The sequence below is a fragment of the Takifugu flavidus genome, chromosome 2, assembly GCF_003711565.1.
Source record: "Takifugu flavidus isolate HTHZ2018 chromosome 2, ASM371156v2, whole genome shotgun sequence".
Lineage (NCBI taxonomy): Eukaryota > Metazoa > Chordata > Actinopteri > Tetraodontiformes > Tetraodontidae > Takifugu > Takifugu flavidus.
Window position 1 is genome coordinate 9,395,406 of NC_079521.1, and position 13,805 is coordinate 9,409,210.

General features: G+C 46.4%; 1 protein-coding gene and 2 long non-coding RNA genes across 3 annotated transcripts; 1 reads left to right on the forward strand and 2 right to left on the reverse strand.

Annotated features, from left to right (window-relative positions):
* Positions 1-1,805: 1,805 nt before the first annotated feature.
* LOC130520235 (eukaryotic translation initiation factor 4 gamma 1-like) lies at positions 1,806-4,244 on the reverse strand. The gene is made up of 7 exons (XM_057023933.1): positions 3,284-4,244; positions 2,961-3,135; positions 2,745-2,834; positions 2,487-2,647; positions 2,328-2,412; positions 2,092-2,235; positions 1,806-2,012 (listed from the first exon to the last, which is right to left on the reverse strand). The coding sequence occupies exons 1-7, from the start codon at positions 3,350-3,352 to the stop codon at positions 1,864-1,866; spliced, it is 873 nt and encodes a 290-aa protein (XP_056879913.1). The 5' UTR covers positions 3,353-4,244; the 3' UTR covers positions 1,806-1,863.
* Positions 4,245-5,824: 1,580 nt separating this feature from the next.
* On the reverse strand, positions 5,825-9,954 carry LOC130520473 (uncharacterized). Its single transcript, XR_008948864.1, has 4 exons — positions 9,553-9,954; positions 9,262-9,464; positions 8,818-8,949; positions 5,825-6,124 (listed from the first exon to the last, which is right to left on the reverse strand). It is a non-coding gene; the product is annotated as an uncharacterized LOC130520473 (long non-coding RNA).
* Positions 9,955-9,978: 24 nt separating this feature from the next.
* On the forward strand, positions 9,979-11,872 carry LOC130520459 (uncharacterized). Its single transcript, XR_008948850.1, has 2 exons — positions 9,979-10,184; positions 10,829-11,872. It is a non-coding gene; the product is annotated as an uncharacterized LOC130520459 (long non-coding RNA).
* Positions 11,873-13,805: the final 1,933 nt, after the last annotated feature.

Consider the following 13,805-nt stretch of genomic DNA (forward strand, 5'->3'; position numbering starts at 1 on the left):
AGTCTCTGGATTGTAGATGGATTCATTTTCTAATTTGGAAAAAATAAAATCTAGGTGTTTTTTCCTCTCAACAACGACAACGCTGACAGGCTGCTGCAGATGGGATGTTAATATTTGATGAGCTGCCAGATGGTGGTGAAATCTGAAAACACACAAGGGCGAACACACACACACACACACACACACACACACACACACACACACACCACACACACACACACACACACTTCATCTTAACAAACAGCAGAACCACAGGAAAGAAAAAAACGAAACCTGCTTCTGCCAGAGTGACCTAAACCTCCACAGAGGGGGCGGGGCTTGTGAGCTCTACAGCTACCAGCCAGCAGGGGGCCCTCTCCATAGTTTAGCTTCATGCCAATTCTACTCTCCCACTGGACACCTGGGAAGGAAATGCTGGGCTGTATAGGTCAAAGTCTGTGTGGACAGCTGCAATGTCACACACCAATAAAAAGATAAACGTCAAAGCCGCCAATGGATTGTGATAGAAAACAACTTCCTGTGTGAGTGAGCAAAGATGGCGACAGTCTGTGGCGTTCCAGATGAATGGTCGGGCTCCCTGCAGGCTGACTGGCAGAAGCTAGAAGACTGTGTGAGGCGACACTAATAAAATCTGGATGAAAACACCGCGTCCTCATGTTCACTTGATGGATTAGCTCATTCCGCTCAGATGTAGCCTGAGCCAGAGAGCGGCGCTGAAAGGCCTCCCACCAAAACCATTAAATTAGCTGTGATGGCGGCGCCGACAGAGCAACGGCCCAGGTCTGATTCAGATGCCTCAGACTCCGTGTGACGGGCGGAAAGTCGATTAATCAACGGTTTAAAAGCTGTGAGATAAATGTTCGCCTGCTTGGTCACGATTTAACAAACCTGACAAATAAAGGATGACAATTCAAATTAAGGCAGGAACTCGGAATTAAGACGTGCGTTAAAGGAGATTCAAAGGAAGGGCATTTATGCATCTGAGCCAGCAAATTTCTGCTGGTGTCTTTGGATCATTCCAGCATATTTTAATAATTAACATCATCCCTCATCTTTAAATCCAAACTCAAACACTCCAAATCTGCTGACTCACTCTGATTATTTACACCTCCACTTTCAAACAGTTCAGTGGTGGGTTTTTTGGCTTTTGTTTTGATATTGTTCCATTGATTCTTCTCAGTCTTGAGTGTTGCAAAGGAGTGCTGAAACAAAATGACTTGTTACTATTTTTGAGAAGGTCAAACGGAACTTTTGTTGGCTAAGAGGCAGTTTTGACTCTGGAGGTCTGTGTTAAATAAGCGTCTGAAACAGGACTGAGATGAACAGAACACTGACTAAAACCTGAAGAGAACGACAAGGTTTGCAGGGATTCTCGAGTGAGGAGGCGCAGGAGGTGGAGGAGCAGTAATTCAACTGGATTAATACGGCGTCTCTTACATCAAGATGGCAACAAAGTCCCTTTAACAGGAAGGAGAGCAGGAGTTGGACGAGCAGGAGGACATAATACACTTCTGCTGCTCCTCATTCATGTTAGTAAAGTTGGTAAGAGGATGACAGCTTGGATTCCATGGTTACTGTGATGGATGATAGCTACGGTTGTTGCCATGGTTACAGGCCTTCTGGACCATTTGTGATAAAATCATGTGAAATCAAGAGTATACAAACACGATAAATGTGTCTGATTGGCTGGTAGATGATGAATCAGCAGCTCACCGAGTGTCTCCTGGCACGGCTGCTGCTGAAGCCGGAGCGCCCCCCGGTGGCCGGCTGCAGCGGGGCCGCTAAGCCAACACAAATCACTGAACGGCGAGCATTTGGATTTTATTGAGCGTTACAGAAAGACGTTGCTGGACTCGTCAGTGCTTATTTGCTGAGCCAGTCGAAGAAGTCTGTGACCGACTGCAGCACGAGGCCTCTTCCGCTCTGCTCCGCAGCGCCCTTGCACTCATGGAAAGTGTCTTCCTTGATAATCCCTTCGTCAAACAGGACGTCGAACAAAAGATGCAGCACCTCTGCAAAGGCGGAGGACAAACACGACTGCTGGACAGCGGTAGAGTCGTCAGAGCAAACGTGGACGGACGAGACACTCACTGTGCGGGCGCTCCATCCGCTCCAGCAGCTCCTCCAGAGCATGAAGAGCCTCCAGCTCCTTCTGCCCGTCGCTCAGGTATTTCCTGAGCACCTCTGACCTCTCCATCAGGTCACACGCATTCACGTGGTGAACAGAACCCGAAGCTACGAGCAGCACATTCAGTTATAACACAGTTATGACGAGACGTTTTTTTTCCCCAAATGGACATTTCATTCCCAGGTGATGTCTCACTTACTGGCAGAAATCGCAGCCTGACACACCGAGGTCACCAGCGCCCTGACGAACTGAGCGGACTCCCTTTGTCTCTTGTCAAGGTTGCTCTACAACATGAAGCCAGTTTAATTTTGTATTATCTGTGCAATTGTGCTGAAGCCCCTGCAAAGTAGTTCCTAACCTCGATCCAGGCCATCATTTGCCGGTTGGTGCTTTTCCCCAGCAGCAATCTGCTCAGCGCTTCCGTCACCTCGTTGCCAACGGTGATCTCCATCTCATTTTCTGCCTCCTGAACTGAGGGAGTCTGTAGAGCTGAAGGAGAGGGGGCGCTCTCCCCCTGATCTGCAGGGGCAGAGAGACATCAAACAACTTTTCATATTTATCTCAGACATTTGCAACAGTCATATGTCTCGATCGGGTCAGTCCTGGTTGTTCTGACCGCCTGATCTGGTGAACTCCGCCTCCTCCTCCTCCACCACTTCCTGGGAGGCCACGTCTGGGGTTGCCGTGACCTTTGGCTTCTTAACATCTGCACAGTTGGTGGAGGTAAAGGAGAAGGAGCCCAAAGATATAAAAGAAGACAGAGTTCTGAGGTGAAGACACCTGAACGCAGCAGCGTCATCATAACGGGACTCCCATCGATGAGTCTGCTCACCCTTGGAAACGGCGACCTCCTCCTTCGACCCTTTCAGCTCCGACTGTTTGTTGCTCCCAGAGGGAACGTCATCACTGTCGACCCTGCCGCCACCGTCCTTCTGGGGTGGTTTTTGTAAGGAGGAAATGCAGCCATCCTTCAGGAAATCGTTGCACGTTTTCTTCACAAACACTTTCTAAAAGAAACACCGCGGTCATTTTCAAACCTGGACAGATTGGATTTGTCATCATCGAAGCGCAGAAAATCAAAGCAAATATAGATGTAATTCAAATGAAATGGGCCAATTTCCGAGAAAAAGCAGTTTTATTGAGTGTAAATTGCACCTTATCCTTTGCTTTCGTGCTGATGGGCTGGTTATTCTTCATCACTTTTGGTTGCTTGTTTTCCCCCATCTAGTCGATGTGCTGGTGGTTGAGAATACGTTAAGAAACCACAGATTACAGCTGCAACGGTAGCTCTTGTTGGTGTTGTTTGGTGTGGCTTTGATGTGTAGTTTAATGTCAGTGCCTTTGATGTTGTTATTTTTTAGACCATCACATTGATGTTATTCACCAACGAAATTCATCACTTTTTGTGTTTTTCCTGCTGAACTCGTTTGATCAAAATTCTATTTGAACGGTGAAATTCCTGCGAGTTTGTAGCATGGCGAGGCTGTGGGACAGGAACGCGGGTGGAATCTGTTTTCCTCAGCGTGGGAGGAGGCTGGACGGGGCGAAGAGTTCCAATTGTGTTTGTGTGGGCTGATGGTGGATTCACACGCGGAGCCTGAACAGAACCACCACTGTGGAAGCATCGGCGTGTTCTGGGACGTCTGCGCCACCTTCACCAGCTGCTTCCTCGCGTCACCCGGCATCGGGGACGAAGACGAGCTCACGGATGTCAGCACGTGTTTGTTCCCCGGCTGTTGTGCAACCGAAAGAAAGGAAGTGCTGTCAGCAGACCTGATCCAGAGCTGCTGGAGCTCCGGCAGAAATATTTCACCATCTCATCATAAGCAGGCGGTAAAGCTGCTCATCATGGCCTTTCTTTCTTTACTTATCATCCAGCCTCTGCAACAGAATCTGTGCTTCTCCGGGGATCCTGGTCACGTTGGTGCACCTTCACTTTGGACAGCCCAGAATTCCAAATGTGGGAAGCCGACAGAACCTCGATCCCTTGACTGACAGCTCAGAATTGAACTAAAAGGGGACGTTCCACACGAATCTGAAACCATCAGTTCCAAAACGGACAAGAGGTGATAAGTGTTCTCACGAAACATCTGAGTGGGTGCGCGTGTGTGTGTGTGTGTGTGTGTGTGTGTGTTCACTGTACCACATTCACCTCTCTGACAGACACTAGAACCTTTTGTTCCACCTCTTTGCTCTCCAATTACAGTAATCTGTTTCCTGGTTAATCCTGCAGGACTTTGAAGTTGGAGCTTCGCTGAACATCAAAAAGTTTCATTGTTGTGGGACACACACACACACACACACACACACACACACACACACGGGGATGGAAGGTGACGTAATGGATGAGGAGCCATAACATGAATTTTAAAAAAGCGTGACCAGTGTGATGGAGCCAAGTGGGAGGAGCCAAATCAAACAGCCAAATCTAAAGGGTTTTCCTATATCTGCGGGCCTTTTTCCATACTAAATGTGCTTTTGAAGATTTTTTTGACCAGATCACTGACTACAAAAAAAAAACCTCATCTAAACCTAAAATATGTATTAAAACAGGTCGCTGGTTCGAATTCGACTCAAAGGACCAATATTTGAAAATTGGATGGACACAGAAATCTAGTTGATCACTGGTTCCAAAACAGTTTATTGAATGAGAACATTGGTAACATTTTTGACCTCCGGCCGACTCCCGTTGTCTGACCTTTGCTGCGTCATCAGAAGCACGTGTCACTTCCTGCGGAGTGATGAGGCTAAGCATTAGCATCTTGCGAAAAAGCGAAACATCATCAGCGCGTATAAGCAAAGTAATATGAACGCCTCAAATGGAAAGATACTGTAACAAACAACCACATCAACAAATGTTCCGTTTTTATGCCAGCGTTTGCTAACCCAGGTTCTGCTCTGCTGGGTGGGAGGATGGAAAGCGTGGTTTCTGGCCCTCCTCCCAGCGTTCAGAGCTCATCCTCCTCCTCTACAAAGTCGTAATCTCCTGTCGCATTAACGCGACGCCTGCGGGATCAGACGTTCCGGAGCTGCTGGTCACAGGTGTTTGATCCGTTCCTCAGCTGTTTCTCGGAGAGGCTTTCGGGTGATTAGCCAGTCTGCAAAGATCTGCTGGAGAACCTCCACGGCCTCCTGTTTGGCTGGGAGGAAATCTCCCTCTTTTAAAAAAAGAACAAAAGCATGTCTTTTATACTGAGGAATTATGACACCGAGCGTTTTTACTGAGAGAAAATGTCCTGTGGAGAGGACAGAGGATTAAATCCCACAAGAGGATGGCCGCAGCTCACCTCTGAAACTTCAAAAAGCTCCAGCAGCTGGTGGTCACGTCCTTGACTCAAAAATGAGTTTTCACGCCGTGAAGTGAACTCACCAGAGTTGACATCATGTCACAGGGTAAATATTAGAATCAGCCACTTAAGAACTTCCCACTTTCAGGAATGTTGGCTAATATGCTAATGGTTACAGGTAGCCTTTCTTTTAGAACGTTTAAACATGGTCTTTAGGCGATTCTGTGGAACTCTGGGTTCTAATGCCGGTTTTTAGTTAGTGTTGAAGGAATATTGAGTCAGAATTGGAATGATCGGACCTGATCCCCATGGACTCCTCCCACATTGTATCAGCAACGTGGTAGAAATGGAACGTGATGCAGGTGTGTAATCAGGGGGCGGAGCCTGCAGTGATGACACCAGAAACTTTAAATGAGTTCAAAGGAAGAAAACTTGAGTTTCCCATTTCTGTTTAATTAGAATCTGAGGATTGAAAAGCTTCCCGGGAATGTTCCCAAGGAGAACAAGAGGCTCCTGGGATTCGAGTGTGGTCAGCCAGTCAATTTCCTTTTATTCTTCCTTTCAGATAAACCTCTTTCACTCACCTGAACAAATTGTGCTTCTCAGATTCGGAACGAGGCGACACATTTCACATTTCTCATCCCGATTCTTCTTTCCTCCCTGGCAGAGGAGGAGCGGCAGCGGCGTTTTGGGAGCTATTTCATTTTCTCTGCAGATATACATGAAAGAATGATGAGATCTTTGTGCTTCCTGGCTTTTACTCTTAAAGCTGCCACTCGATGCTCAGCATGGAGGATTTGATCCATATGTTAATACTGAAGCGACTCGGGATACTTGAATTAACCTTAAACATAACACAGGTGACCCACAGGTGAATCCTGCGTCTCACAGATATAGATGGTCTGGTTAAAGCGAGGACTCCGCAGGCGTATCAGGTTCAAGATGATGGAAATATCAGCACTTGAACATCAGAATAGCTGCACAACAACGGGAAGTGCTGGAAAACTCCTTCAGACCACTTCCTGCTTCCACCTCAGTGGTTCCCACTTTAAACGTGGGAATAATGAAAGAGAGGAGGAATCATGCATCCGGTATAGATGTATATGACACAAACACGGCCACTTTGGTTGATTCTGATCAACAAAGTGTTTATTTGTTACAATTCTACTATTTTATTAGGGTTTTTTTTAACAGCTCAGGGTTACATGATGTGAAGTAAAGCACACATAGGTGAATCTTTAGTACCAGCGGTCCTCATCAGTATAGAAAAACACTATTAAGTAGAAAACAACGCCAACGTCTCGGCCAAACTGTCGCAATGTTGTTGACTCGTATTTAAAGATTTCAGGAACTAGAAAATGAGTCCAGTTCCATTTCAACATCCACTAAGTAGTTCAGATCCACACCTAGAAACACACAGTTAAACCAGAAGTAAAATAACAAGCAGAAAAAAAACAGCACCAAACAGGATCAACAGCAAACACTGTATTAACCCGGCACAGTCAGAAACAACCAGGTACAGTCAGAAACAACAGCAACAACCAGGTACATTCAGAAACAACAGCAACAACCAGGTACAGTCAGAAACAACCAGGTTGAGATCTACCCAGCTACACTTCTATCTTTGTGAGGACATAACCAGTTGTCCTAATAGTGGTAAAATGCAGAGGCGATTCATTCAACTACAGTCGGTGTGGTTTGTGGTTCAACCTCATGGTTCCTGAAAATGTATTCAAATCAGACTGATGGGATATGGTAGATAATGTATCCTTGTTTAGGTCATGTGACCAGCAGATCAGAGAGACATGAGGAACCATGTGAGAATGCTAAAACTTAACAGCTATGCTAATGTTAGCATTCTCTTCTCGATCCTTGTTTTCTTTTTTTCATTTGTTTTTTGTACTGATAATAAGAATAATAATCTCTGGTTTCTCTGGATTGTTGCTTATTCATCTTCTGTTTTTCATCTGTGGAGAACATGAGAATCGAGGTGTTTTCATGGTGAGGTCAGCAGAGGTGAAAAGGTTCAGCTCTGCTCACCGCTCTCTCTCTTTGACCCAAAAGAGTGATCAATATTTCTCTGGAATATTCATTGTTTGTGAATTGTGATGATCTGGAACTCAAATAGGTGTGTTTTTCAGACTGCTGCTGACCAATCAGGTGGGCCAGGCAAGATTACATCATATGTCTGTTTATTCAGAGTGGAGCGTCTGAATTTTCTCAGAAAAACTTTAAAATGCAAAATTAATGACAATGACAGGGATGTAAAAAAGGTTCAGTAGGTGTGTGTGTGTGTGTGTGTGTGTGTGTGTGTGTGTGTGTGTGTGTGTGTGTGTTCACATGTTCAGTCAAGCTTGAATCTGGCAGCAGAATGCTGAAGCTAGAACTATTGTTGACCTGGTTCAGCAGCAGGTCCTGATCCAGGACTTTAGGATCCAGGAGGTCTATAAACAGACTCTGAGTCAGTCTGGGCTTCACTCACAGAACACCCCCCGTACACACACACACACACGCACGCACGCACACACACACACACACACACACACACACACACACACACACAGTCATCAGCTATATTAGAGTTAGCTTGATTTAGACCAGCTTCAGAACAAAAACCAGAATAGTGTAGTCGACATCACTGGTTCACATGTCTGCCCCCTCCCAACTGAGTCTGGTTTCCTAACAAACTGAGCTGACAGCTCGGCTAAATGTGGGAACATTCTGGATTCACACCAGCAGTGTTGGGATCTGGTGATGCATTTGCCCCTACGTTGAGGGCAATAGATGATTAAAGAAACCCTGAAACAGCAGCTGTGGGCGGTTTGCAGTTGCGGTGACCCGCGAAATTTAGATGGCAGGCAGGAAGTAGAGAACATAAACTGTAAATGATTGAAAGCAAGCGTTAAAAAAGTGTCGGGCGAGCAGATCCCTGAAAATAGTAAAGCATATTGGATCTGATCCAAACACACTGAAAATAAGTGTTTTTGCCTTCCTCTTGTTGGAACAAGTCCCTTAATTTGAACAACTGGCCGTGGCAGCTAACATAGCTAGCATTGCTAAAAACAAAGACAGAGATAAACACTTGGCTTCAAAACATGAGCTGAAGAACAACCTCCCCAGGGTTATTACAGCTATTTTCCAGTGATATGACACACTGGTCTGTGTTTTTGACAGGTTTATGCAGTTTTCATTACTGTCACCTGTTAGCATCGTGCTGCACCTGTTAGCATCGTGCTCACTGGTGAGGAGGCGGTGAAAAAAGGTTACATGTTGATGACATGAACTCATGTGTTTAGTGTCAGCTGACAGGAAGGGGCGGAGTCCTCCCCGTTTGATTGACAGCCCTGTTCAGAGAGGCAGATGTACAAGAATAATAATGAGAGTTAAAAAGTGAAAACTCACAAAGGTTGTAAGGCTGTGGTGAGCGAGGCACGAACATTCTCGGCAGAGTTTAAACTTTGTTCGTTTGAGTTCAGCCACCAAATGGAGCGTGGAAGGGCAAAGGTCATCACGCTGGTTAGACGCTCTGGCTCTCTGCGGAGATTAAGAAGAGACGAAAATGAGACTGACAGTGATTCACATCAGTAAGCATCAGAGTGGATTAAAGTGGTGATTAAAGCATTCTAGGTTCTGCTCATCTGAGTCTTTTTATAGATGCATTTACATCATATCGAATGTCAGAGGTGAAAGGTCACACACCACCCGATCCCCTCCCTCGTGTCACTTTTTAAATATTCTGACTGGAATTCTGTTGTCAGTGATGTAAGTGTTTGGAATTAACACGAGTCCTTAATGTCTGTTGACATTTTAGGGCCATTTTATCACTACTTTAAATAAATATCTTACATAATGCTCCTTTAAAGTGGCAGGAAAAAGTGAAACTCCACTGGACGCTTCCCTCTGTCCGTTCATTCCAGAGAGCGGGAAGATCAGATCCCTCTAACAATGAAACAAGGTTCTAAAAAGCCTGACTGGAGCTCCACACACAGCCGGCGTCGGTGATTCCAGCATGGATTCCTCTGACGGCACCACACTGAACTGAGGTTCTCCTAAAATGTATAAAAGATCTGAAGTTAATCTGAGGATTATTTCCACGTTCAACAGAACATTTGGATGTAAACAGTAACAAAGGCTCACTAGTAGAAGGCTCAGAAGGTGTTCTGGTGAAGCAGGAGCTGACTGAGTCCAGGGGTAATTTCAGCCCGGCAGGGTGCCAGATTCACCCCGAAGATACACAATCAGGACAAATCATCCTCAAATAAAAGTGAATGAATGCGGTCAAAACTTCTTAATTATCAATTATCTCTGCTGATCACTTGGATCAGATGTTCTCCAGAGGAGAAAATACTCGTTCCATGGAGCTGGAAGCTCACACACCTCCAAAAGCAGCCGGAGCGAGTGAGGACAATGAGGAGGACGAGAGAGACGCGGTAAACAAGGAGGGGGAGGAGCAGAAAAGTGAATTTTGTCTTCCTCTCTATAAAGACAAACAGTCAACAACAACACCAGGCCGCCGTCTGGTTTCATGTGAACTGAAATGGATCACCTCTTCCCGGCTCGTTATGGCTAAATATAGCTGCAGGCATGTGTGTGTGTGTGGTGTGTGCGTGCGTGTGTGTGTGTGAAGGAGAGTGTGTGTGGTCTCCCATGTTTCTCCAGCATCCATCACCGTGGCGGCGGTGGACAAACCAATCTCCTCGCTGTCTCTTCTCGTTCCATCACGGCGTCCAACCAGGAGCTTCATCAGCCAGAGGGACGGATCATCTCAGGTTGTGAGTGTGTGTGTGTGTGTGTGTGTGTGTGTGTGTGTGTGTAACCCTGTAAGCTGTGTGTACTGAAGGTCTGTGTGTGTGTGTGTGTGTGTGTGTGTGTGTGTAACCCTGTAAGCTGTGTGTACTGAAGGTCTGTGTGTGTGTGGCGCGCGCGCAAGCGCCTGTAGGCTGTGTGTGTGTTGTATGTCTGTAACCTTAAAAGTTGTGTGTTTATATGTGTGTAATCTTGTAATTTCTGTGTGTGTGTGCTTGTGTGTGTGTATGTGTGTAACTTTGTAAGTTATGTGTATGTGTGCGTGTGTATGTGTGTAACCTTGTAAGTTGTGTGTGTGTGGGTGTGTGTGTGTGTGTGTGTGTGCGTGTGTATGTGTGTAACCTTGTAATTTGTGTGTGTGTGGGGGGGGTGTGCGTTTGTGTGTGTGTGTGTGTGTGTGTGTGTGCGCATGTGTGTGTGTGTGTGTGTGTGTGTGTGTGTGTGTGTGTGTGTGTGTGTCTGAATCCTCACCGAGTTCAGATTTATAAGCAGGTTGATATTTGGGAAAATGATGTGAAACATTTGCATTTTCTCCACCAGAGGCAGGAAGTGGAGTGTTGCTCCTCCTTGTGGGAGCAATTTTACCAGAATAACTCTGCTTCTCCAGGTCCAGCATTAGCATGCTGCAGACGGCGCCGCAGACCTTTGTGCTGTTGTTTCGGCATCTCATTAGAACCCAATCTGCAGCAGGGTGAAGGAGGACGGCGTCCGCCGGGGTTGACGGAGCTAAGCCGGCCAGGAGCGGGACGACACACGTGCGTGAGAAGATTCAGAACCGGACGATGGTCAGAATCACCCGGAAGAAAAAAAATCAGGTTTTTCCAATCAGAACAAAGTCATCAAAGCCAAATCGGGCCGAGATCGACAAGATCAGCTGGCAGTGAAGCTCCTGATGTTCCTGAGGAGCTGAGCGGCTAACATGTTCCTGGCGTGTTGCTGCATCTGCTCCACCTTTCACATCTCAGACACCGGGCCTATGAGACCCGGCCTATGAGAGAACCTGAGAACACGGTTCTGGTTCTGTTCCTCCAGCAGCGTCAGACACCCTGATGCTGGCTCAGGAAGGGGTCCATCCATGGCCTCACCAGAGGCTGGAGATGAGGGAGGACCAGTGGCTTCTCCTGCTGTTTAAAGACACATGAGCGTTGTTTCATCGTCATGGTAACGCCACGGTCTGGACCAGTGTGGTACCGATGGCATGTGTGAGGTCCACCAAGCACAAACCAGCCTCGAATTCATTGCAGTATGAAAGAGAAACAGGAAGCGGGCAGGTTCTGAACATCTCACAGTCTGATGGAACCCAGACGATCTGCTCCTGTGGTTCTTCTTCCATGTAGCAAACACGTCCCGGTGACATCATCCAGCAGGGTCTCACTGATGTTCCCGCCCGGAGCGGCTCCGACAGGAAATAGGGTCATTAAAGGAAGTGAGCAGGACGGATTCCAGCCCCGCTGAAGGCTGCTGAGGCCCGGAGAAGATGAACATTCACAGGCTGCTGATCATCTGAGGCTGATCTGTGTCCAGCTGAGGGAACAGCAGAGGAACGGTGATCCTCCGCTCATCCGTCTGTCACCGACAGATCCCAGACCAGCTGAAGTTGTCTCACAGCTGTCTCAAATCTGGACCAAAAAAACTCACTGTTATCAATAAGTTCCACGTTTGGGTTTAAGTGTCCATTATTGATCAATGATGAATTGATCGTTTGCACTGATTTTGGTTTCCACACCCCCACAATGCTCATTCACTGGACCCCACACACTGGGTTAAACCCCTCCCTCAATCGCTCTCATTGACTTGTCACACACACACACACACACACACACACACACACACACACACACACACACACACACACATGTGCATTAACATATGCTAATGGACCTGAGGGAATTGTATGAGGAGGACCTGTACTGGTGAAGATGATGATGTCAGTGGTGAGGAAGATGAAGATGAGAAGGTAGCTGTTAATGATGGTGATGAGGATGATGAAGAGCAGCAGGTGGCTGATCAAGAGCAGCTGGTTTTCATAGAAACAAATCTTTATTTCATCTTAACCTTCTGAGGTTGAATCTGTGTCGACTCTGGCAGGATGTAATGGAGGTGATGTCATGTTTCCTGCAGGGAATTGTGGGGATTTTTTTCAGCCTAGAGCAGAATGTGAATGACCCGAAGCCCCAGAGGAACTCCTCTGATGTGTGTTTCTTGTTCATGTAGTGGTTAAATATACAGGAGAGTCATGGCGTGTTCCCACAACCTGAATATTTCATGTCTCCACTTAACGAGACGAGCATCTATTATTCACACAGGCGTGCTTGCAATTAAGCACAGCATCAATCACCTCCCCATCCTCATCCCCGCCCAAAGGGACCCAAGTGTCACCGAGAATCTGCAGAGGAACCTCGGAAAAACAGAATGTTCCACAAGGAGTTTAGGTGGAAGATGAAGCAAATACTGTAACTACAACAATGACAATGATAACAACAGCACAACAGAAATAACAACTATGACAACAACAATCCCCTCTAACCCTGGGATGGATGGATGGATGGATGGATGGATGGATGGATGAATGGATGGATGGATGGATGGATGGATGGATGGATGGATGGATGGATGGATGGATGATGGATGATGGATGGATGGTGGATGGATGGATGGATGGATGGATGATGGATGGATGATGGATGGATGGATGGATGGATGGATGGATGGATGGATGGATGGTGGATGGATGGATGATGGATGGATGGATGGATGGATGGATGATGGGTGAATGTGTGGATGGATGGATGGATGGATGATGGATGATGGATGATGGATGGATGGATGGATGGAAAGGAAGAATTTATGAAATCATTCCATGTCTGTAACTTCAGATCAGCCTTTTCTTTTTTGATTCTTTAATTTTCCTGAATTTATAAAGACTCTTAATCACTCATCAATCGTGAGCAGGAGCTGAGGTGAGGAGGTTCATAATCCCATCTGCTCAAACATCAGCAAAATTGGTTCCTGCAAGATTAGTGTTCTTTTGGTTGCTATGACGACCCGCATTAATTGTAATGCAGGTCCCCATAGCAACGTCCACACGATGTCTGTCAGTGCTGATGAGCTCAGACCCAACTCCAGGGCGATTCCAGACCATTTAACCTGAGAAACAGCAGATGTTTGCAGCGGCTCTGCTCTGCTCTCTGACCTCACCCCTCTGAGCAGCAGAAGCACCAGAAGGATTTCAGCACGATGGTGTAACTTTTCTGTCTGAGGATGAGGGTGCTTTCATTTCAGTTTGAGCTTTTCTAGATTGGAGTTTGCAGATGTTTCAGGCTGGAACTCCTGAGAAGGTCCATCATGGTAGCAGCCTCTGCTGCTGAAGCACTATCAGCTGCTATCGTTTCCTCTGGGACACTTCAGGAAATGTTTGAGGTTGGTCTTCTTCTAACCTGTTTTTGCTGGTTTTGAGCTAAATTCTGACATTGACCTCATTCATCTTAGTTTAAACCTACAACTCTAACAAACAGGATCAAACTCAGTCTGACGGACTGAGAGTAAAATCGTATTACAGCATTAAAAGAGTAAATTTTATAAAA